Source organism: Microchirus variegatus (assembly GCF_963457635.1).
Source record: "Microchirus variegatus genome assembly, chromosome: 10".
Taxonomy (NCBI): domain Eukaryota; kingdom Metazoa; phylum Chordata; class Actinopteri; order Pleuronectiformes; family Soleidae; genus Microchirus; species Microchirus variegatus.
In genome coordinates, this window is record NC_139811.1 from 5,714,711 (window position 1) to 5,736,849 (window position 22,139).

At 41.3% G+C, this 22,139-nt stretch overlaps 2 protein-coding genes across 2 annotated transcripts; both read right to left on the minus strand.

Annotated features, from left to right (window-relative positions):
- Positions 1 to 5,303: 5,303 nt before the first annotated feature.
- LOC310933413 (homeobox protein Dlx3b-like) lies at positions 5,304 to 13,797 on the minus strand (the record flags this gene model as incomplete). The annotated part of the gene is made up of 3 exons (XM_083896898.1): positions 5,304 to 5,750; positions 10,294 to 10,478; positions 13,386 to 13,797. The coding sequence occupies 3 exons, from the start codon at positions 13,795 to 13,797 to the stop codon at positions 5,304 to 5,306; spliced, it is 1,044 nt and encodes a 347-aa protein (XP_083753024.1).
- A 1,690-nt stretch (positions 13,798 to 15,487) lies between these two features.
- On the minus strand, positions 15,488 to 21,673 carry LOC310933587 (26S proteasome non-ATPase regulatory subunit 11A). The gene is made up of 13 exons (XM_083897103.1): positions 21,573 to 21,673; positions 20,749 to 20,850; positions 19,856 to 20,052; positions 19,314 to 19,371; positions 18,997 to 19,191; positions 18,765 to 18,909; positions 18,576 to 18,636; positions 17,807 to 17,869; positions 17,592 to 17,717; positions 17,443 to 17,478; positions 17,288 to 17,339; positions 16,782 to 16,925; positions 15,488 to 16,626 (listed from the first exon to the last, which is right to left on the minus strand). Exons 1-12 carry the CDS (start codon positions 21,661 to 21,663, stop codon positions 16,783 to 16,785), a joined length of 1,269 nt encoding a protein of 422 aa, XP_083753229.1. The 5' UTR covers positions 21,664 to 21,673; the 3' UTR covers positions 15,488 to 16,626; position 16,782.
- Positions 21,674 to 22,139: the final 466 nt, after the last annotated feature.

The window sequence follows — 22,139 nt, forward strand, 5'->3', positions numbered from 1 at the left end:
TAACTGGAATAAACCGTTTAAGGTGCATACATGTCTCCAAGAAATCAGATTATTGACAGAAACCTCTGTGTATTAAACACGTTTTTCAAAAACCGATAAACTGATAAGGAAATCAGTTTATTCCATTTACACGAGCACTTGAATAACCAGATAACTACAAAAACTTGATAATCAGTTTTCATCGGAAAGTGACGACTGCTGCACCAGCTACCAACGCTACCAGTGCAAGTCGTAGCACTACGGTAGCAGTGCTCGTAGTTGCACTACGCTAACATTGCTAGTAGTTACGCTACGCTAGCAGTGCAAGTAGTAGCACTACCCTAGCAGTGCTAGTAGTTGCACTACGCTAGCAGTGCTTGTAGTATCACTACTCTAGCAGTGCTAGTAGTTGCACTAATGCTCGTAGTAGCACTAAGCTAGCACTGCTCGTAGTAGCACTAAGCTAGCAGTGCTCTCAGTAGCACTACCCTAGCAGTGCTCATAGTAGCACTACCCTAGCAGTGCTCGTAGTTGCACTACGCTAGCAGTGCTCGTAGTAGCAAGTGCATTTCAGTCAAGCTAGAAACGATGAATCTCCCTCATCGACACATGGAATTATCAGCTAATTGAGAAGTGTAGACTTTTTTTTAGAACTGAAAAACATTTTAAAAGTACCAAAATAAGGTACCGTTTGGTACCAAATTCCAGATACCGATGCTGTATCGGTTCAATTATGAACGGTTCCCAACCCTAATATTTGCAAATATCAAGATTATGCAGTATTAAAAAAAGAGAAGGGTTTTGGTTTTTAAAACTTCTGCAACAGAAGCTGAAAGTTTCCGCTCTAAAGTCCACAAACACAACATTTGCCCGTGACGCCGACCTCATGAAAAACTGCCTCATACAGTAAATACAAGTGACTGTGCACAGACGTGATGATTTGCTTTTTTTTCCCCCTTTTAAACAAAATGAACAATCCCCGGTGACTCATGTGGGATCTAGACGCTAAACACGATTACAGACACAAACATTAACGTATAACCTGTCAACGGGATGAGAAAACTCCGGAAGATGGAGCTGCGGGCGAAGCTGGAGTCAGAGTTGAGTCTCCGCGTTGCTGAGTGAAGCTGTCACGCAACAGCCGCGACCGGAAAAAAACCTTTAAAACGATCGGTATTTGTTTTAGACTGTGATTCAGATGATATTTTCAGAATGGGCAAGATTTGCAAAAGAATGGACAAACGGATCTGGAGCAGGATCTGGAGTCTTCAAAAAACAGGGTTCACCTGCTGCAACCGCTGGGTTTTTTTTTTTGCAAAGTTCACGCTGAGCTCAAACAAGGTCACAAAGAGATCAGTGAACATCCTTCCTGGTATCTATCTCATGTTTTGTGACCAAACCTGTAGGTTTGGTTGGTTGACACAGCCTGGAGTGCAATTAGTCACACACACACACACACACACACACACACACACACACACATACACAGTTGTGAGTCCAGGACTTTTCAGGACAATGCATTCACTTAAGTACACGTGGGATTTTGTTTAATCTGGGAGAACCCACAAAAAAAATAACGCAATTAACTGTTCTAAGTTGTAAAAGATAAGGTTTGCTACAAACAGTAATGTGTTGGCTAACGGCTACGGCATCGGCTATGGCCAAGTGGAATGGAATCGGGCTTGTAAAGCAGAGTGGTGGCCGGTTTAAATCCCGGGACAGGCACAGATAAGCAATATCCACTGATCCTGAAAAGAACGGGTTAAAATGGATGAGGTCAAATTTCACAATCGCTAATTAGCATGCATGCAAATACAGCGATTGTAATTGTCACAGCGATTGCCAAAAAGACAAACAACATTAATGTGTGTTCACCCAGGTCCTGGATTCCCAGTTATTCCAATCGGAGCCCAAGCCAAAAATAATAATAAAAATGATGATAATAATAATCCATGTGTCATGCAAAGTCATTTGGATAATGAGAGAATGCCAATTAAACACATTCCAGCTTGTCAAACATGAATTTTAACCCGGGTTTAAGCCCATGTATTTGTCTCAGATACCCCCTCACACAGCACTTTATTTTATTTTATTATAATTTTAAACCCACTTTTGTCACATTTTACTGCACATTTATGTGTCACATTTGTTTTTTTTTTACTTGAAGAAGAAGAAAAGCACATATGTGGCTGCATTTTAACTCTAACTGAACCAAAAACACGTCTTCACTCCGGATACGCAGTAAATTTACATTGTGGAGGATTTGCTTTTTCGCCCCCCCATCAAGAGGACATGTCCCCACGTTGTGACTCTGTGTATACACACACACACACACACACACACACACACACACACACACACACACACACACACACACACACACTTCTCTTCCTTTTTCCAACCGTGTGCCACATGAAAGCCGTGTACACCCTTGTCTCAGTGTCAGCGGTGTGTTATTAGTATCCAGAGACTCCAGAGTGTCTGCTGCTGCTGTCACCTCCCACAAACTCCCTTTACACGCACTGTGTGTGTGTGTGTGTGTGTGTGCGTGTGTGTGTGTAATATATAGATGGGTGCAACCTGTATCTGTTGTCTGACTCACTGTGACAAGCTCTCCTGCAAAGCACCGTCAGCACACTCTCAACTCTGTGTGTGTGTGTGTGTGTGTGTGTTTACTGTGTTTGCGTGTCAATACACGCCGGACGCCAATTCAAATATAGACATTTTTATTTTTTTTATTTTTTATTTTTTACTCTTTTTTTTTATTATTATACAACTTTCTCCAACACAAAATTCTTGTTTTGCACTACTCTGGATTTACATTGGACTCCATAAATAAAAGACCTGAGTACGAGCACGTTAGTATTTTACAACATGTAAAGGTTATTTCTGTTTTAAATGTTTAAGCACCAGCTCACTGTTACTTTTCCTCTTGATAGTCAGCTTTTACAGTCACTTTCGTACAGTATCTGTGAGCCGGAATTAAGATCAGACTACTTTAAATTAGTGCTGTCGCGTTTCCACGGCGATTGACCAGGAAAAGACGCGTGTGACGTCATGTTCATGCGACTCCAGATTGTTAAAATGAGTCTCTAAAGTGACGCTAAACTTTAAAAACAGAGGCACACTTACGTAGTACACAGGTTTTCCTTTAACAAACAGACCGCTCCAGTTTGACTGTAGGCGCGCTAACGGCGCTAAAGGAGCTAATGCAGCTAACGGAGCTAACTGGTAAACATTGGCGTCTTTTTTCCGGTCAATCGTCATGGAAACGTGTCACGCGTTAACGTGCGCTAACCTTTTGCACAGCACTACTTTAAATGTCTTGATCACTTTAGGGAAAGAAGAAACGATACAAAGTTGTAGTTTTTTGACTAAATCCTTACAGGAACCTTTACAAGCAAATAAATAATACAAAAAACTAACAATACAAACTTAAATATAACCTTATAAATGTTTTGTTTTTTTGCAAATGATTGACTGGTTCTCCATTTTTTTTACAGTTTTACTGACGTTACATTTGATCCATATTTTAAATCAAAGGGACAAACAATCACGGATAACAGGTTCCATCGCTCGGTTATTGTCCAAATCAGACTAAACCAATCGATCCCGGACAATGACTTCATCAGATGCACGTCACTGGCCTTGGGATATAGTTTTGTAACAGATGTTCGTGTCGTGTCACTGGGAATAAAAAAAAAATTAAAAGTACACCTCCGAAGTCTAATCATCTACAAAAGAAAGATTAAATTAAATTAAATGTGGGTTAAAAAAAAAAAAAAAAAATCTGCCTAAAGCAACGTTTCTGGACTCATTTAACAGTTAATGTCTCGAATTCAATGAAAAACAGGGTCAGTAAAGAGGATCTTAAGAGCTTAAAGACACAATTTGACAAACGTATAACGTTCTTTTAGCATCCTTCTTTTACTTAAGATTACCCACAATGCAATTCAACTACGGCTAGCACAGTTTAGAGTCTGGTAAACTCAAGTATTGGTGACTAATGTTGAGATTTTAACAAACACAAACACTCCCCTCCTCTCACCCCTCCCATTCTCAAGCACACAAACTACGGTGGCCTTTACCAAACCAGGAAGTCGTTCTTCAAAACGCAAAACACATGAGCTAGCTGGTTTGTCCGTTCGGGATGCGGTAAAAACAACAAGGCCTTTGCATGAAGTACATATAAAAGGGGAAGTTTTACGGCCAAATTAGTTTTATTAAGTTATTACACACGTATACATACTTAGGGGTGGTATGTTCACTTTCACACACTGGACCTTTTAAGTGACATCCCTTCATTCATTCATTCATTGACTACTGCATTAACCAGGTCACCAGTCCATTAACGGGTCAACATATAGGAATTCACTCTCACGTTTACACTTATGGTTCAATTTAGAGTGTCCAGTTAACGTCATGTTTTTGGACTGTGGGAGGAAACTGCGGAAAACCCGGAGGCGCTACTCCACCGTGTGGCCCAGAGTTCCCCCTTTTCTGTCCTGGATTAGCATTAGCGTGTAGCGCTAAAAACTTGAGAGTTAGACACCCAGACGCAAAATAATATATAAAAACGTGGACGCAAACAGTGTTTGGTTGTGTTATTCGTGGAGGTTTAAAATTAGGTTATAATGGTTTGTGCCACTGAGAAAACTCTCGTGAATCAGGGTTTGTGTCCCTCTGTGTGGGTTATTTTTAAAGGTCATCAGCCTCAGTAGTACTCAGTTGCTGACAAAGTGAGGACCAGCATTTCCACCTTATAAATCAACACCATTACAAATATCTACTTCATGAATGACATCTATAAAGAACGACTGGGTGCAGTACCATTAAAATCTCTGCAGGTGGAGCCCCAGACGCAAAAAGTGTGTGAAACACCAGGGCTGGAAAACGGGGGTTTTTGTACCAAATTGAAGACCTAAAATCACAGTGTAGCATGTTTACAACCTAAGGACGTGATTTCAATGAGAACAAAGCGAGGACCGGCCAAAATGTCCTCACTTTGTAAAAATGGCCTCACTTTGTTGGTTAAAAACCCCTCACTGGTCCTCAGTATGCTGCAAGTACAAGAACACACACACACACACACACACCAGAGAGAGAGACAAACGGACTCGTTTTTTTGACATAAATATGGTCATGTTTAAAATATTAAATATACAAAATATTATCAGTGATTTCAAATATTAAAAAAAAAAAAAAAAAGCAACCCCGGCATCGCTCGCTCTACGCTGCTTCTTTCTTTTCTTTTTCTTTTTCTTTTTTTAACCCACATTTACTGTAGAAAAGCCTTTTTTAACAACACGTGCGAGTCTGTTTTTTCAGTAAACGGCGCCCATGCTCTGTACGGCCGACGACGGTGGCGTCGGCGCGGCGTGGTGCGTCTGCCCCGACGGCTGCAGACTTAGATGCGTGGCCTGCTGCTGGTACCAGTTCTGGTGCGTGAACTCGCCCATGTAGGTGGGCGAGGACTCAACTGGGGGCTGATAGGGAGCCTGCACCCTGCTGGTGGGCTCCAGCATTGCAGTATTCTTGCTGTTTGTGTTGCTGCTGTTGTTGTTGCTGCTGCTGCTGTTGTTGTTGTTGTTGTTGTTGTTGTTGTTACTGCTGCTGCCGTTTTCCCACACAGCTGGGGACGGCGGGGAGTTGCAGGCCATGGAATCGCTGGCGTCTGGACTGTGTTCAAGAGACATATCGCCGAGCGGAAACTCTCCGTTCTTGTAGAGCTTCTTGAACTTGGAGCGACGGTTCTGGAACCAGATTTTCACCTGGAGGGAACACACGTACATCATATGTTGTGGCACCTTTAAAAACTGTAATAAACTGCCTTTAATTGTAAATAAATGTCTCTTACATTCACACAAAGAGGGTTTTTTTCAATACAAGTGTTGTCTAGACTAGAGCTGCAACTAACGATCATTTTTCGTAATCGATTAATCTGTCGATTATTTTCTCGATTAATCGTTTTGTCCACAAACCAAAATTATTCTGTTTTAACGATTTCTTTGTTGTGTGGAGCAAAGAAACAAAGAAAATATTCACATTTAAGAAGCTAAAACAGTTAACGATTAATTTAGTTATCGGTTAATTGTTTAATCTCTCGTCTAGATCTTACATTTCTGTGTTAAACATGGGAACTTATTTGTATCATGTGGGCAAAAACATGGCGCTAATAAAGTAAGACTGCGTACAGGTTAGAGCGCGGCTGAGAAGAAGCACCCATGTCAAGTCTCAGAAGCGGATTCTACCGCTCCAAAAACCTGCTTGTTCAGCAGTTTTAGCAGCTGAACGCTCCCTCGGTCAGGTCTGATAGTTTTGCTTGACAGAGCACTATTTTTATTCACGAATATGGAAGAGGAAAGGGAAACTGGGCTAGTTGTGTGCAAATGTTTCTTAGCTACTTTAAGTTCAATGTTTCAGTGTCTTCCCCCCCCCCCTCCACAGCAGTTTTCCTGGCTGAACGCTCGCTCAGTCAGGTCTGATAGTTTTGCTTGACAGAGCATTATTTCTGTTTCTGTTGTGTTGCCAGCCCATGGACACAAAGAAAGAGAACTGGGCTATTGAAGGTTACTTCAAGCAAGGTATCCAATCGCCATCATCGATCATTGGAACATCGAGCATAAAAAATCGGTGCCAAATCATCGAAACAACAACAAAAATCACAAAAAAGGTTGCACACTTTGAAGAAACTGCGACAAGCAAATGTTTCTTCTTTCTTTTCTTAGCTACTTTAAGTTCATTGTTTTGGTGCAAACTCCACATGTAGCAGCTACGTTTGCGACAAGCAAATGTTTCTAAGCTACTTTAAGTTTATTGTTTCAATGTCTTCCCTCCACAGCAGTTTCCCTGGCGCAATGCTCCCACGGTCAGGTCTGATAGTTTTGCTTGACAGAGCACTATTTCTATTCACGAAGATGCCAGCCCGTGGACAAGTGGAAAGGGAACTGGCCTAGTTGTGACTATGAAGGTTACTCGAGCAAAGTACCCGATCGCTCATTGATCGAGCATGAAAATCGGTGCCAAATCATAGAAACGATAACAAAAATCACCAAAGGTTGCTTTGAAGAAACTGTGACAAGCAGCTCTTAGCTACTTTAAGTTCATTGTTTTGGTGCAAACTCCACACGTAGCAGCTACGTTCGACGCAAAGAAGCACAGTATTTTTCTTACCCGGCACCAAACGATAGAAAGAAAGGTTAGCAATGAGCTGCTATAGAATAATAATGAGCTCCGTAGCAGCACACTTTGTCATAAACTCTGTATCTTTTAAATAATATATAATCTCATTACAGCGGTGACATCGCGAACGATAAAACCTCTCCTTTTAAAAACGCAGTACGACTATTATGATGTCACCGTTTGTATAAACAACACCAAACTGACAAGTGCCTGCACAATAAATGTCATAATTAAGTGCACGCTGCGTGACGCTGTTGTCGCCTATTGTTTTCTTAAGCACGAGGACGACTCCGGCAATGATTTACAGCAGCGGGCGATAAAACAACCTGTGCAGCAAGATTTCTTTTTCTTTCTTTTTTTTTTATATCACTTGAGCCAAGATAATTCTTGTGGTGGTAAATTATCAAAGCAATGCCGGGTATGACTGTGTAAACTGGCCTGACATAACAGACGCTGCTTTACAGCTCTGCCAAATCACATTCAACTCCATTTTCTTTTTCTTTTTTTCAATCGTTTTAATTACATTTATTTCAAATAGATATTTTCGGAGCTTCTAATGTTTCTATATAATCTGTAAACGACGCGTTGACCCACTTGCAGTGTAATCACAAATTAATGTCCCATATTCCATACACTCACAGCCACTTTATTAGGTACAGACGTGTCCACACAGTGCTTTGCTGTTTGTGCCAGATAAGTATTTTCAGAAATTGGGGATTTAATGGGGATTTTAAACGATGAAAAGACAACAATAGGTGTGTTTAGGTGTCCTGTGTACTTAATAAAGTGGTCAGTGAGTGGATTTGTGGGTTCCACATGCTTTAAACCTTATATATTTGATTTTATATCATTTTTACGATCACATCTGCTGTTGTAAGCTCTTTCCCCCAGTGTGACTAATGAAACCTCATCTCCTCTTATCTTAAAATGACCCTTTTTTTTAATTCTCCAATTTTTTTTTTAATTTCTTCAAATGTTTTTTGAATTTCCTCAAAATGTTTACAAATTTCCTCAAAATGTTAAAAAAAATTCCTCAAATTTTTTTTTTAAATTTCCTCAAAATTTTTAAAATTTCCTCAAAATTTTTAACATTTCCTCAAAATTTTTAAAATTTCCTCAAAATTCTTATTTTTTTCTCAAAAGTTTTTTTTCTCAAAATTTTCATTTTATTCTCAAAATGTTAATTACTTGCCAACATTTACATTTTTTTTTCTCAAAATTTCCTTTTTTTCCTCAAAATTTTCATTTTTTCTCAAAATTTTATTTTTCTTTCTCAAAATGTGTCCTGTCCTGTGTACCTAATAAAGTGGTCAGTGAGTGGATATGTGGGTTACACATGCTTTAAACCTTATATATTTGATTTGATATCATTTTTACGATCACATCTGCTGTTGTAACTCTTTCCCCCAGAGCAAATGAAACCTCACCTCCTCTTATCTTAAAATGACCATAAAATATTTCAGATTATACGGTATTATAATCTTTAATCTAAGGTACTTAGAACCCTTTACCCTTTCCATAGTGAGAGAGTCTGATACTAAAAAAAACAACTTCAGGTTAACTTTAAACCAACCGCAATCCTTCATATGTTATTATGATATCATGATAATCTGATGTTATTTTCAGTTTTAATGATCTCTTTGTCAAAGTGGAGCAAAGAAATCAGAAAAATATTCACATTTAAGAGGCTTAAGAATCAAAAAAAAAGTAAAATAAAACATTTCTGGTTCTGGTACAGCAGCGTGCTGCATGTAATGTTTAGCAAACACACCTTCCACATCAAGTGACACTTAAACTAATATTTAAATTCTGGGTGACAGCTGTCCCGTCTTAACCTCTCAGACTCTTTCAAATCTGTCTGTGACACAAAACCTCGGTCGCTTTCATCTCGTCTAATTAAACTAATTAAGCTGGTTTTGCTGGAGCTTCGTTTTTTTTTTTGAGTGCCTCAAATCTGAAGTTCAGCTGCTTTCGGTGCCAACTCCCCAAAAAAAACTTGTCGTGTCATCGTGGTTTACAGGCTTTGACGTATTTACCAAACGATAGAATGTAAAATACGAAGACGTCTCATCTGCTTCCAGCTCTCGTCCTTTTTTGGCGGCAGCTTCCGTTTTCTGCGTCGTTTTCGCTTGAAGTAAATAAACCTGATGACATTTGAATCCTCAAGGCTGTGATTTACAGTGTGATACAACACACTTTTGATTATTTACAGAAAACAGATCCTGACTGTAGCTTCCACACACTCATGCTTATATTGATATATTTAAAATAGACCAGACCTCTGTACAAATCCCCTATTCATTCTTATGCCACTCTTTTGTCCACTATGTTGTCCTTTATGTGCAAAGAAACAATTCCTTGTACACTACCGTTCAAAAGTTTGGGGTCACCTATACATATATTTTTGTTGTGTTTTCCATTAAAAGTCACACTTTTATTCATCAAAAGAGTTACAAAATGAATAGAAAATATAGTCAAGACATTGACTAGATTAGAAATAATGATTTTTTTTTAATGGTTTTCTAATCATCCAATAGTCTTCTAACACTATTAGCAAACACAATGTACCATTAGAATTTTTTAATTTTACAAAAATTTTAAATGTTAGTAAAAAAAAAATGTTTTCTCAAAATGTTAAATTCTCAAAAGTTTTTTTTCTCAAAATTTAAATTTCTTTCCAAAATCAAATTTTTTTTTACTCAAATTTTCATTTATTTCTCAAAATTAAAATGTATTTCTCAAAATGTTTTTTTTCTCAAAATGTAAATTTTTTCTCAAAATTGTAATTTCTTTGCCAAATTTTTTTTTTTTCTCAAAATTTAATTTTTTTTCTCAAAATGTACATTCTTTTCCTCAAAATTTAAAATTTTTTCCTCAAAATTGTAATTTCTTTCCAAAATTGTAATTTTTTCTTAAAATGTTCTTGTTTTTTTCTCAAAATTTACATTTCTGTCTCTAAATTTTCTTTTTTTTTCTGAAAATGTGTTATACTCATTGAAAAAAGTGCTTTTCCTTGAAAAATAAGGACATTTCTAAGTGACCCCAAACTTTTGAACGGTGGTGTATGTGTTCTCATACTACAATAAAGCTGATTCTGATTCTGACTGAACTACAGTTCCCCTGCGGCCTCACCTGTGTCTGTGTGAGGCCCAGCTGAGCTGCCAGCTCGGCTCGCTCAGGCAGAGCCAGGTACTGAGCAGACTGGAACCTCCTCTGCAGCACTGCCAGCTGGTAGCTGGAGTAGATGGTGCGAGGCTTGCGCACCTTCTTGGGCTTCCCGTTCACCATCCGAACCTCCATTTCTGGCTCTTCTTTCACTGCGAGAGAGGGAAACAGAGAGATGTTATATATGGCCAAAACTTTGCCAATCTTCCAAAATCATTATTTTATTTCCTTTAAAAAAAGGCAGCTTTCCTTGGAGCAGTGGCGTGAACTCGTGTCGTGTCCTTCGGCGTAAAAATAGCCACTGCAGTCGCTGCTGCTGCTGCTGCTGCTGCTGCTGCTGCTGCTGCTGCTGCTGCAGCCCCGAGAAATTTCAAAGAAATTCCGCCAGCACTCTGAACTTATAATTTTGGTCAGAGTGTCTCCCACAGCCGGGGAGGGAGACAGAGATTTATAGGTGCTTTTCATGTAGCCTGGAGGCCCCACTTGTATACATCCTTCCCTCTTTATGCTCTTTATGTTGTTATTCTTGTATCCAAAGCCCTTTTTTTCTTTGCCTTTTGGAGATACAACCAAACCCTTTTCATATACTATGTGTATGTGTTTGTTTGAGCAGTTGATTCAAGTGTTTTTGCACTAACTTTTTAAAAAAATTGCTCTCATTTTTGACTGAATAAGTAATATATATATATATGTGTGTGTGTATTAAATCATATTTTTTACTGGGGTTAAGGGCCGTGTTAAGAGATAAACATTACAAGAGAAGCAATAAAAAGTAAAGCAAAGTAAAAAAGCTTCTGTTTGTGTGTGTGAATGTACTCATTTTGCTACCTCTTCAGTACACTCTTATAAATAAGGGTTCCAAAAGGGTTCTTCTACAATGGCTAAGGTTCTACCTGGAACCATTTGCTTCTGAAAAACCCTTTCCCGAATAAAGGGGTTTTTCAAGGGTTCTTGGTAACACTAATGGTTCCAGTAAGAACCATTTTGATCCAGAGAACCCCCTAAGGTTTTAAAAGGGTTCTAAGGGTTGGTTCTACATGGAACCAAAAAGGGTTCTCCTACACTCTTGGAAATAAAAGTGCTAAGTAGAACCATATAAGGTTCTTCGGCTTGTCCTCATAGGAGAACAATTTTTGGCTCCAGGTAGAACCTTTTTATAAAGATTCCAACTGGAACCCTATTAGAGGGTTCCACAAAGAACCCTTTTAAAAGCCTTTATTCAGGAAAGGGGTTACACTAAGGGTTCCAGGTGGAACCTTTATAAAAGGTAACCAAAAAGGGTTCTCCTATGAGGGCAAGCCGAAGAACCTTATATGGTTTCTACTTAGCACTTTTATTTCTAAGAGTGTAGAAGAACCCTTTTTGGTTCCATGTATAACCAACCCTTGTGTTACCAAGAACCCTTTTTAAACCCTTTATTCAGGAAAGGGGTTTTAAAGGGTTCTCTGGATCAAAATGGTTCTACTGGTGTCTACCTTTATTTGGGAAATGGTTTTTCAGAAGCAAACGGTTCCAGGTAGAACCTCAGCCCTTGTAGAAGGACCCTTTTGGAACCCTTATTTGTAAGAGTGTGTGAGGACAAGCCGAAGAACCTTATATGGTTCTACTTAGCACTTTTTTTTCCAAAGAGTGGAGCTTGCTATAGAACAGTCGTCCTCGTGGCACTAAAGCTTGGTCCTAATGAGGCAGATCCTCATTTCTGAGGCTCTGGAGGTCAGAGGTCACAGGTCAAGATCAGGGTTCGCGTAACGGGGGGGGATCAAGAACAGCGACGCGAACGCGCCTTCGCTTTGTTTTTATTTATGTGTTTGTCGGGGCGGGGCCCGGGCCCTTGCGTGATAAGGAGCCGTCCCCGTGTTGGATGATTCAAAGGCCAAGGCTGACTGACGTGTCGTGACACCTGATGTGCGTGGCTGTGGGCCAAAGTCCCCCGAGGCCATTTCCAGGAGTCAACTCCCAACTGGAATGTCAAAAAAAAAAAAAAAAAAAAAAAACAGCACACCAGTCTGTCGAGTTTGTTTTTTTTCCCCTCTGCGGTTTAGCACAGAGACACCTTCCAACGCTCGAGAAAACATAGAGCCAAGAAGAAGAAGAAGAAGAAGAAGAAGAAGAAGGGGAGAAAAAAAACACACAAAGCAAAGTGCGGCAGTTCTGAAAAGAGGGAAGTAAGAGTCAAAGTGTTGACAACATTACAGCGTCTGTGTATTCATATTCTGTAACACTTGACGTAATCTATAGCGTAAATAAAATCAGTTTGTCCCGAGGTGAAGCTTAAGACGTAAATCCTTACGACTGATCTCCGTTTGCCTACGATAATATAATCTCAGAGGAAGATTAAATATCAGATTTATTTAGTTTGAAAGGAAAATAATCAAACAGTGTTAACAGCGAGCCTCTGTTGACACTCTTTTGTTTTAAGACGTGTTGTTCTTTTCTTTTCTTTTCTTGTTCAGTCGTCGTCGCATATAGACGCAGAGACACATTTGGAAATGACAGACATTTAACTGTCGCTCTGTCACATAAAAACCTGGAGCTTCGCCGCAGGCTGAAACCGCTTCAGTTCACATTCAGCTTCTGAACTCTTTCAGTAGAGGAGGAGAGAATAAACCTCACCAAAAATCTTAATCCATCCAAGAATATTGTTTATTTCTGTCTTTAAAAATGTAGTTTTAAATGTGATTGTATCCCTGGACACTGTTTTATATCCATATGGGAACATAAACTATTTAATATGTGTGAATCTGAATATTGATTGCAATAATTAGAATTAGAGTAGAAATAAGAAATAAAAGTGAGTTTGTGACTTTTCTAAAACATCTTTAATGATAGAAAGTCACAATATAAATGCTCCAAAATTCTATGAATTAAAGAATGTGTCTAATTTATGAATTTGCTTATATCATATTTTAATTGTTGTGATCCTCAGGACAAAGATGGAGAGGTGACGCTGGGATAGTGCGCGTGCCTTTTCATTAAAATCACACTAAATAACATAAAATTAAACTCATCCCACACAAAACACAGTTAAATAAATGTTTTTTGGGGTTTTTTGGACTCACCGCTGTCCTGCATGACCGCCTGCGCGTCCCTGCCGACGCCGAACGCCGCGTGCTCCCTGTACGCCGCGTGCGGATACGCGTACTCGGCTTTGCCCACGGGGTACGCGCCGCCGCCGCCGCCGCCGACGCCGCCGCCAACGGGACCCATCCCGTTCAGGCTGTAGTGGTGGTGGTGGTGGTGGTGCGCGTACGCGTACGGGTTCACGTGCTGCGCCGCGTACGGCTGCTGCGCCGCGTAGAAGTCCTGCGCGCCGTGGAGCGCGCTCTGGCCGCTGTAGAAGCCCATGTCCGTGGATGAGGACTCCGGCAGCGTCGGGGAATCCTTGGCGGCGGCGGAGATGGAGGCGCTGACGGCCACGGGGAGCGCGGGCTTCTTGTCCTCGAAGACGGGCGGTGAGGGCTGCCCGTTCATTTTTTTTTTTTTATCGACTTCTTTTCGTTGATTCGCCTCGAGCTTGCTCTTCAGAGGTCCTTTTGCGCACTGGTGGTGGTGGAGCTGCTGGCGTTTCCCAAAACTCCCTTGACGCAGCAGCAGCAGCAGCAGCAGCAGCCAGGCTGTCCACGGTGGCGGCGCCCAACCCAACTCGAGCTCCTAATTACAGGGTGCGCCGAGCTGAGCCAAGCCGGGCAGGACTGAGGGGAGTGGATGTCTCCTTCTCATTGGCTCGCCCGCGCGCTCCCTGCCTCTGCCCCGAGGCCAAGACAGCGCTGACTGTCGCCTGTCTGGCTCCCTCTGCTCCCCACACTAACCTCCATGTAAAAAGCCTCCTCCTCTTGAACCGGATCGCTCCAACACTTTGGAACTCTCGGCCACGCCATAAAGTCGTGCTGCTGCTGCTGCTGCTGCTGCTACTAACATGGACTTGGACATAAGTGTTATGTGGAATCCTTTAAATAACTTCCGGGAATCTTCACCCCCCCCCCTCCTCTACACTCCACAAAACAGAGATTTACCCATGGAGCTGCAGAGCTGCGCATTAATGGTGTTGTGATAAGCAGTGTTTACGCATCAGCTTTGCGCCCCATTCAAATGCAGATCCCGGAGCCGAGTGTTATAGTTAACCCACGTTGAGAGTTATTTACAGTGAATTAAGGATTATTGGGGGCCCCCTCCGGGCTTCTCCCACCATGCACCGGGGCAGGCAAAAGAGCCACCGGTCCAGTCAGGTTGATGGAGGCAAAACTTCCTTGTTTTTTTAGTTTTTGTTTTAGTTTCCATTCAGGGAGTTTGGTGAACAACTGTATAAGATCTGCGGTTAAAGGGACAGTGTATAAAACATGGAGTTATTATTAAAACTCAAAAAGTGTTGGTCCAACACGGCATGTTTCCATGAGAGAGATGAAAGATACATAATAAAAAAATAAGACTAAACAAAGGCAGAGCAGAAAAACAAAAATGTTGGTAACACTTTAGCTTTAGCTTTGCATCATAGATTTAGCAGAAAAGCAGCATTCGGTAATGTCATGGTTGAGTCTTCCATCCTTGCTCCATAGTTTTCACACCTTTTCACCTCAGGCTAGAACTAATAACTTCTTTTTTTTATTATCAGTTAATAGAAAAAAAATATTTTCTTGCCCAAATCTTGACATAATATAATATTTTATTTGCTCCTCTATTAAAAAAGGAGAATACAAATCTTTAAAAGGTCCAGTGTGTAATATTTAGGAGGGTTTTATTGGCAAAAATGCAATATACAATATAACCCATGAGTATATTTGTATAGTAAGTGTTTACTACCTTTAACATAAAAGGTTTTTAATATTTAAACTTTTTGTATGTGCTTTACTGTGTGAAATTACATCATTTCTGTAGTGATTCTTACACTTTAGACTTTTTAAAATCTGAAACCAGAGGAATTGTTTTTACATCTGGGGGAAGAAAATATTGATTGAAGTGCAGATTAGGAGCAAAGAAAAATCAAAAAAGGAAGAAACAACTCTGTAACTCAATTCCCGGATCCTTAAATCACAACACTCACAGGTTTTAATTTTTTGTGTTTTTTTTTTTTATTAGCGTTTGTTTTTCTCTCTTGTCATATACAGTAAACCCTTGAGTCCTTGCAAAATTAAGTTCCCAAAAATGTACAGCTTGGTTTTTCTTCTTCGTCTTCTCCTTCTTCTTCAGTGAAACCCACCCTTCTCAATTCCCAGAACAAGAGTTCTCCTCCGCAGCCACACATCGAGCATCAAAAAGCACTTTTTTTTGTGTGACCGACCAAGCTCTCGGTGGCAAGATTTATTCTTCTGTTCTTTACTCGTTTACAAAAGAGAAAAAGAATGAAAGACAGAGTGGAGTGGAGTGGAGTGGGGGGGGCAGTGTGACTATAATCAGGCCTTGAATGATGCTTGGCAACTGTTATGTACAAACAGGAAGTGGGAGGAAAAAAAGAGAGGGTGGGGGGGAGAGTGTAAGGGTGATGAGTGCCCTCTGCTCATTGTGGCATGGTCCCGAGTGGATAGAGAGCAAATTCCCTGTATGGTCCACAAATCCCAGAATGCCTTATGACTTGGGTGAGACCACGAGGGTCGCGGGAAGGTTGTGATGAGGTGTGTGTGTGTGTGTGTGTGTGTGTGTGTGGAGGGGAGTCTAGTTTGTCGATTACTTCACAGCCGCTGAAAACCAGAGACTTTCAAAACATTCACATTCGGGCCTGTTGGCACGTTGAATTAAAAGAATCAGGTGAGGAACAAACCAACCAGGTGACAGCGGTTCTTTTTTTTTTGTACAATATCATGTATGTATAAGTACTGTATATGTATTATTTATTGTTATTTTACAAGATTCCCTGATGGCCAGTGCAGAAACCAGGTAGTGGTGGTGAAGGGGTTGCTTGTCCAGTTTTTTTTACATACAACAGAAACCAGTTGTGGGAGAAGAGAGGAAAGGGGGCGCAGTGCCAGGATTTGTCCATAGGGGGGAGCACTTTGTGCCAGATCAACCCCCAGTCAGATGATAAGGAGGCGACAGTGACAGGAGGAAGGGAGGAGTGGAGGGGCCGAGGGGGGGGGGGGAAGTGGGAGGATCTTTGTGTGTCGTCCACCCTGTCACTTTGTTGTCCTGTTGGTTAGTTAGTTCGGTTGGTCAGCTGGTTTATTTGCTTGCTGGATTGTTGAAGTGTTTGTAATCTCCACGTTCTCCCACACGCTGCGACTGTGTCTCCCAGGTTGAAGTGAAAGATTGACGGAGGTCAGGACTGGCCCTCGTCACACTGAACAGGAGGGACAGGCGGTTTCACTCTTTCTGCAGGGGAGGGAAGACGGAAAGGGTACCGCAGAATTTCAGCTTCTGCTTCTTAACTGTTTTTTTTTTTTTTTACGTTTGAGCGGCATAGCTCAAAAAAAGAACTTTCTGGGGAGACTTTCTCACTCGTACGATCGGCTCCGCGTCGGGCTTACCTTATGTTAGCTTCTTGGCTTTGTTGTAGAGCGAGTCTACCACTTTGCTCATGTTCTGAATGGTCTCCAGAGCTGCCTCGTACGTCTTGTCCACCACTGGCTCGTCGAAAACAATCAGCACGCCTTCACCTTGGTCCAAAATACCTGTCGGCGTGGAAAAAGGGTCAGCCAAGAGAAGGAAGGTGCAACTTTATTCAATTTAGATCATAGAAGTCGGAACAAAGCACTTGAAATCTCATGGCAAACGTCTAAATATAAGTGATCTTTCAAGCTAACTGGAATGCAGTAAATTGAGATTGCGCAATATATGACATAACCTGACAGACGCAATACATGTGATCTTTACAATCCCCTCGGGTGCTTTGCACATGTATGGACATTATTCCCAGACCTGCTGCATTACGACAAACTTTCCCTCATTCTACTCCACAGAATACTTACGCGTCACAATAAAAGTAAACATTATATATGTGCATTTGGTCGTACGTGAAGTGCAGATTACTCACCGTGAAACTTCTCATCCAGGATCATCTGTGATAATTTCCTCTCCACGTCTCCCTGCAAGTCAGACACACAAGTACAGAACTGTGTTTTACTGCAGAAACTTGAGCAAACAGGCAGCTCATGTATGATTAAAAATAAGAAATGGGCTAAATCTTACCTTAGAAAGTTTAATGAGGGAGGAAATGTGTGCTATCTGTGGGGGAAAAAGACAGAAGGACATAAAACCAGTATTCTGAGTCAACCGATATGTGCACTTATAATCCCTGATCTCCAAATGTGTGAAGTCGAGCTGATTCGATGGTTTACCTGGACCCTGGAGAAAGGCTCGATGACCCTGATGAGATTCTTCTCCAGCAGGTTGTCGTACAGCTTGGTCAGATGGGTGCTGATGATGGGGTCATCCCTCAGCTCAGCTTTGTACTCTGTAAGTGCCTTGAAGATGGTGCAAACAGAACATTACAAGCCTCATCCTGCGCTGCTAAACAACGGTCATCGTACGGCATCCGATTCCAGACACAAACCTTTTCAAAGTCCGCGAGCGACCGGTTCTTGCTGGCTAGCGCTACGCATTTCAGTGAGTCTGTCTGTAGAAAAGAAAAAAAAGGGTTATACTGTATAGCAGTGGATGAGAATCTGAATTTATCAGAGCTACCCTTTTATGGTGAGCGCCATCTCTCAGCTCCTATTGCTACAGATGCAATGCTTTCACATCATTTCCACATAGCTCACTAGGGCAGAAGTGTATTCCATTTCTATGGCAACCTCTGTGATCTCCAGGGTGTTAAGAACGCCTTTTTTTCCAACAACAAAAAAATAAATCACAGAACAAATCTGAGGAGACGAATCATAGCAAGAAAAATAAGAGCAGGCTTCTCATTTCATGCCAGTTTCTTGGTTTCTTGAATCAGTAATGAAGCTGTTTAAGTGTTTCAGACCGACTTGTTTTAACACAGAAGAGCTGCTCATGTTAACCTCAATTCTGACAAGAGTCCAGGATCAATTGGGGGAAATACTACACAGTGGATGTGGTTTTAAAACTGTAACGTTGATAATGAGGCTCCTCTGCCTTTAAATATATGCCAGGTAATTTTAAGCAATAACCTTCTTGGAAATGTGACTCACATTGAAGCAGATAAACTGATAATTGTTTGCTTGACATAGAGTCTTTTTTAATGATTGTCATATGAAATGACAATAATGGACATAATGCAAGATAATCTGACTGGACAACCACGGTCACAAAATGTTTTTATTGAAATGGAAATTGAAGGAAATGAATGGAAATAATACCTGTCTTCCAGCATACCGGAGAGCTAACTTCCCACTGATGAGAGACTGTACATCCTCTGGCCTGAAAATAAGAAACGAAAAAACAGCTAAAGGTTCGTTTCTGGCTTCATTCTTAAAGAAATCTTACTTTACTTCAAACTGGTAAATAATGCAGTAACATGTTAATCGTCGTCATGTTTCTCCACTTACAAATTGAGCATGATTTTGCAGAGCAGCATGTATTTTAGGGCTGTAATGGCTCGGGGGCTGTCAATAGAATCGTAGCCCTCAAAGGCCTCGTAGAAGTAGGAGTATGCCGTCTTCCAGTCTTTCTCCTCTGCTGCGTGAATGATCCCTGAGGACGCAACACACACACACACACACAGAGGGTAAATGACAGGCAACGTATACGTCCATTTAATGTCAAATATCTATACTGTACCTGACTGCATGTCTAAAGCTGCTTGTAGTTTGGGCGGGCAGTAGATGGCGTTGGCGGTCGTCCTGGCAGAGGTAAGAGCTGCGCGGGCCTTGGGAAGGTTGCTGAGTGCGTGGTACGTCTTACTCTCCAACAGCTGAACCTCAACCAGCAAGGCCTTGTCGTCCATCTTCTTCAGCTCCTGGAGCAACAGGGTGCCTAATGGGGAGAAAGGAAGTTAGCATAATAGCTTTAGTGTGTTTACTGATCTCTCAGTCCTAGAATTCACATTAGGACTGAAAAAATGATTCAAAACTACTTCCAAGAGATTGAACGCTCACCAAGTTGTAGTGCCTCCTGGTAGCACTTTGTGTCAAAATACAACGAAATGAGACGAGCCTGAGGGGAAAGGAAAACAACAAACACATCAGAAACAACATAACTTTAACTTGTTTGTACTTGACTTGTTGGCACCGAGAGTACATACAGTAGTCCTCACTCAAAAAGAAGCCAGGAAACCTATTTTACACAAACTAGAAGGGCTGCAAACTATTAGGAAAACCCCTAATAACAGTGAATTTAGTACTTATTCGGTAAATGTTGAGTTCACAATCTGTAGACTGATAGGCTGGAATAAAACCCACAAAAGTGGGAAACGCATAGTGCACATATAAGAAAATTGACGTAGTCCCTCCACTTCCTACTCGATTCATAACAGTGAATATTTTTTGAGGAGTTTGAGGTCTTCTTCAATAGCCCATTATGTCAATTTTGTAAATTATGTTCCCATTCACAGGAAGATATACGCTAGTGGACACCAGTGTGACCGACAGATGGTATCATTATGTGATACACAGCCATGCACGAGTACACGCAGTCTCACCTCGAGTGCCTGTCTGAGGAAGGTCCTCTTCTCAGTCTTGGCCCACTCTATGCACTCCAAACAAAGCTCAACCTCCTGACCCGTGGCAGCCTCCATGTCCAGGAAGAGGTCAAGCAGGGAGCGGACCAGCCGAGCTGCCTTGGCCTTGGAGATGGAGTTGAGGAAGGGGCGTACATACTTAAGCAGACCCCCAAGCTCTGAGACGAGGACAGGAGAAGACATATTTAATTATTTTTTAAAAAAAGGCTTGTGGTTATTCTGCCACCATGGCAACGTTTCACCTAAAGGACACCAAGTTTCACCAACTCCTCTCCATACTCTGATGTTTTTTCTGTTAGCCAATCACTATACATCTACTTTCATTTATTCAAAGATTAACAGCTTAGTTCAAATTATAAACCTATAGGGGGAGTGAAATAGTAACTTCATTGAGCACTAACAGCGGAAATGCGGCTGCTGAGGTGCGACACCGAAGTTCAACACAAATGAAAACAGTGCAGAATTTATCTGTCACACAATCACACAACAACAGGACAACTGGTGAAAGTGAAACTAACTCAACTTCAACTGTGTTTGAAGTATTCAGTATTCATTTTTATTTCCGACACACGGGTCCATATCAATAAAATAGATGACAATAATAATAATAATAACAAAAGTAACATGAACAGTGCAAGTTCACATTGTTTAGATAGGTTTCCAAAAACAAGAACAACTTAATTAAGGCAATTATGATCACAAAGACATACGAGAAACAGCTGGATCGGTCACTGAACAATACATCCTTGGAGTCAGGAGTCGTGACTTGAATTTAACAATTACATTGATGTAATCAGTGTGACAAAAAGCTTCGTGTGTGTGTGTGTGACTTGAGCACATGAACATGTTCTTACCTGCAGCCTGTCCTGTCTTGGCCAGCAGACCACCCAACTCCAAGATGCTCTGCTCTTTAACACGCACCGCCTCCTCATCGCTGTCCTGGATGTCCCGCTTCACTACAGCAAGCAAACACACGGAGATAAGAGTAATGTACGCTGGATGTGTGTGTGCTGACATAAATAACCGCTGATGACACACGCATCCCCTTCTTTCCGTCTCTGACAACTAGCATTACGTCAAATTGTATCGCTAACATGCTAGGTAGGATGACAAGCAGCCAGGCAGGTAGCCAACACTAGCCGTGTTAATATATGAAGTGTCAAATTAAACACTACAAGACCATGACAGCTCCATGTCTTAACGGGACTAAAATCAAACAGTGTCAAATGATACGTGAGCATGAGCTAACTGCCATGACAAAGAAACTGCCATTCGAGAGCCTATTCTGTGTCACATTAATTTCCTTGTTGCCCTGACTTGCAACAAGACGAATACTCCATGCTAACAATATTGTCTGCGTGCGAACGTTAACTAGCCAGCTATCAGCCAAGTTCGTGTTAAATGAATGAGCCTGCGAAGCTAACGTTAGCTTGGCTGTCAAGCTAGCCAGTATGATGCTAAGAACCGGCTAGCCGCTGCTGCTGCTGACTCACTGTGCAAGCATCGAGAAAAAGGAGTCGGCCAACACTGTGCTAGCTAACGTAGCTTAGCTGCTAACGGGCTAAAAGCAAAGGTTGCTAACTCAACTGCTCCACGCTTGGGGGTGTAAAAGCATAAATCTCTGGGCCGGTGGAAATATTTTTCCTTTCTATGGCCACATTATGTCTACTATATTTACCTATAGAATGAAGGATGTCGATAGAGGCATCCCTGTCTGTTCCAAGAAGAGACTGTGCTCTCTGAAACTCAGCCACTGCCGCGGCTGCCATCTTTCCTCTACCAGCCTCCGTTCCACTCTGGCCGGCTGTTTTCCGGTCAGATTGTTCAGATGGTCGGGATAATGGCGACCCCTACCGGTAAAAGCGGGTATATCCTTCAAAAAGCCTACTTGACGAAATAAGGCGAATATTGGGGTGGTAACGCGTTACAGTAATAGATTACTCTTTGTGGTGAGGGTTTTAGGGTTAGACCACATACACTGATCTTGTCTTGGTTGCACATAAAGGGCGAGTTTTACTTTGATGGATCTCAGATTGAGGCAGAAATGTGTGAGTGGCTGTCATTCACATCTGTGTGAAATGATCTTTTTCTCACATCTAACCCTGGGAAAAAAAAATATTCTACAAAAACATGCCCACTTTGATTTCATGGAATCAAAGGGGATCGTGATGAGACAGTTAAAATAAAGTTGGCTCTTGCGACATGTGTTCTGCATTTAAAAAAAACTAATTATACAGCAATGCAA

Excerpts from the sequence above, each read along its gene's own strand:
- LOC310933587 (XM_083897103.1), bottom strand. The coding sequence starts at position 21,663 with ATGGCAGCCGCGGCAGTGGCTGAGTTTCAGAGAGCACAGTCTCTTCTT. Across the intron at positions 19,192-19,313 it reads CCAGGAGGCACTACAACTTG|GCACCCTGTTGCTCCAGGAG; the intron begins GTGAGCGTTCAA and ends TCTCCCCATTAG. Across the intron at positions 17,870-18,575 it reads TCCGGTATGCTGGAAGACAG|ACAGACTCACTGAAATGCGT; the intron begins GTATTATTTCCA and ends TCTTTTCTACAG.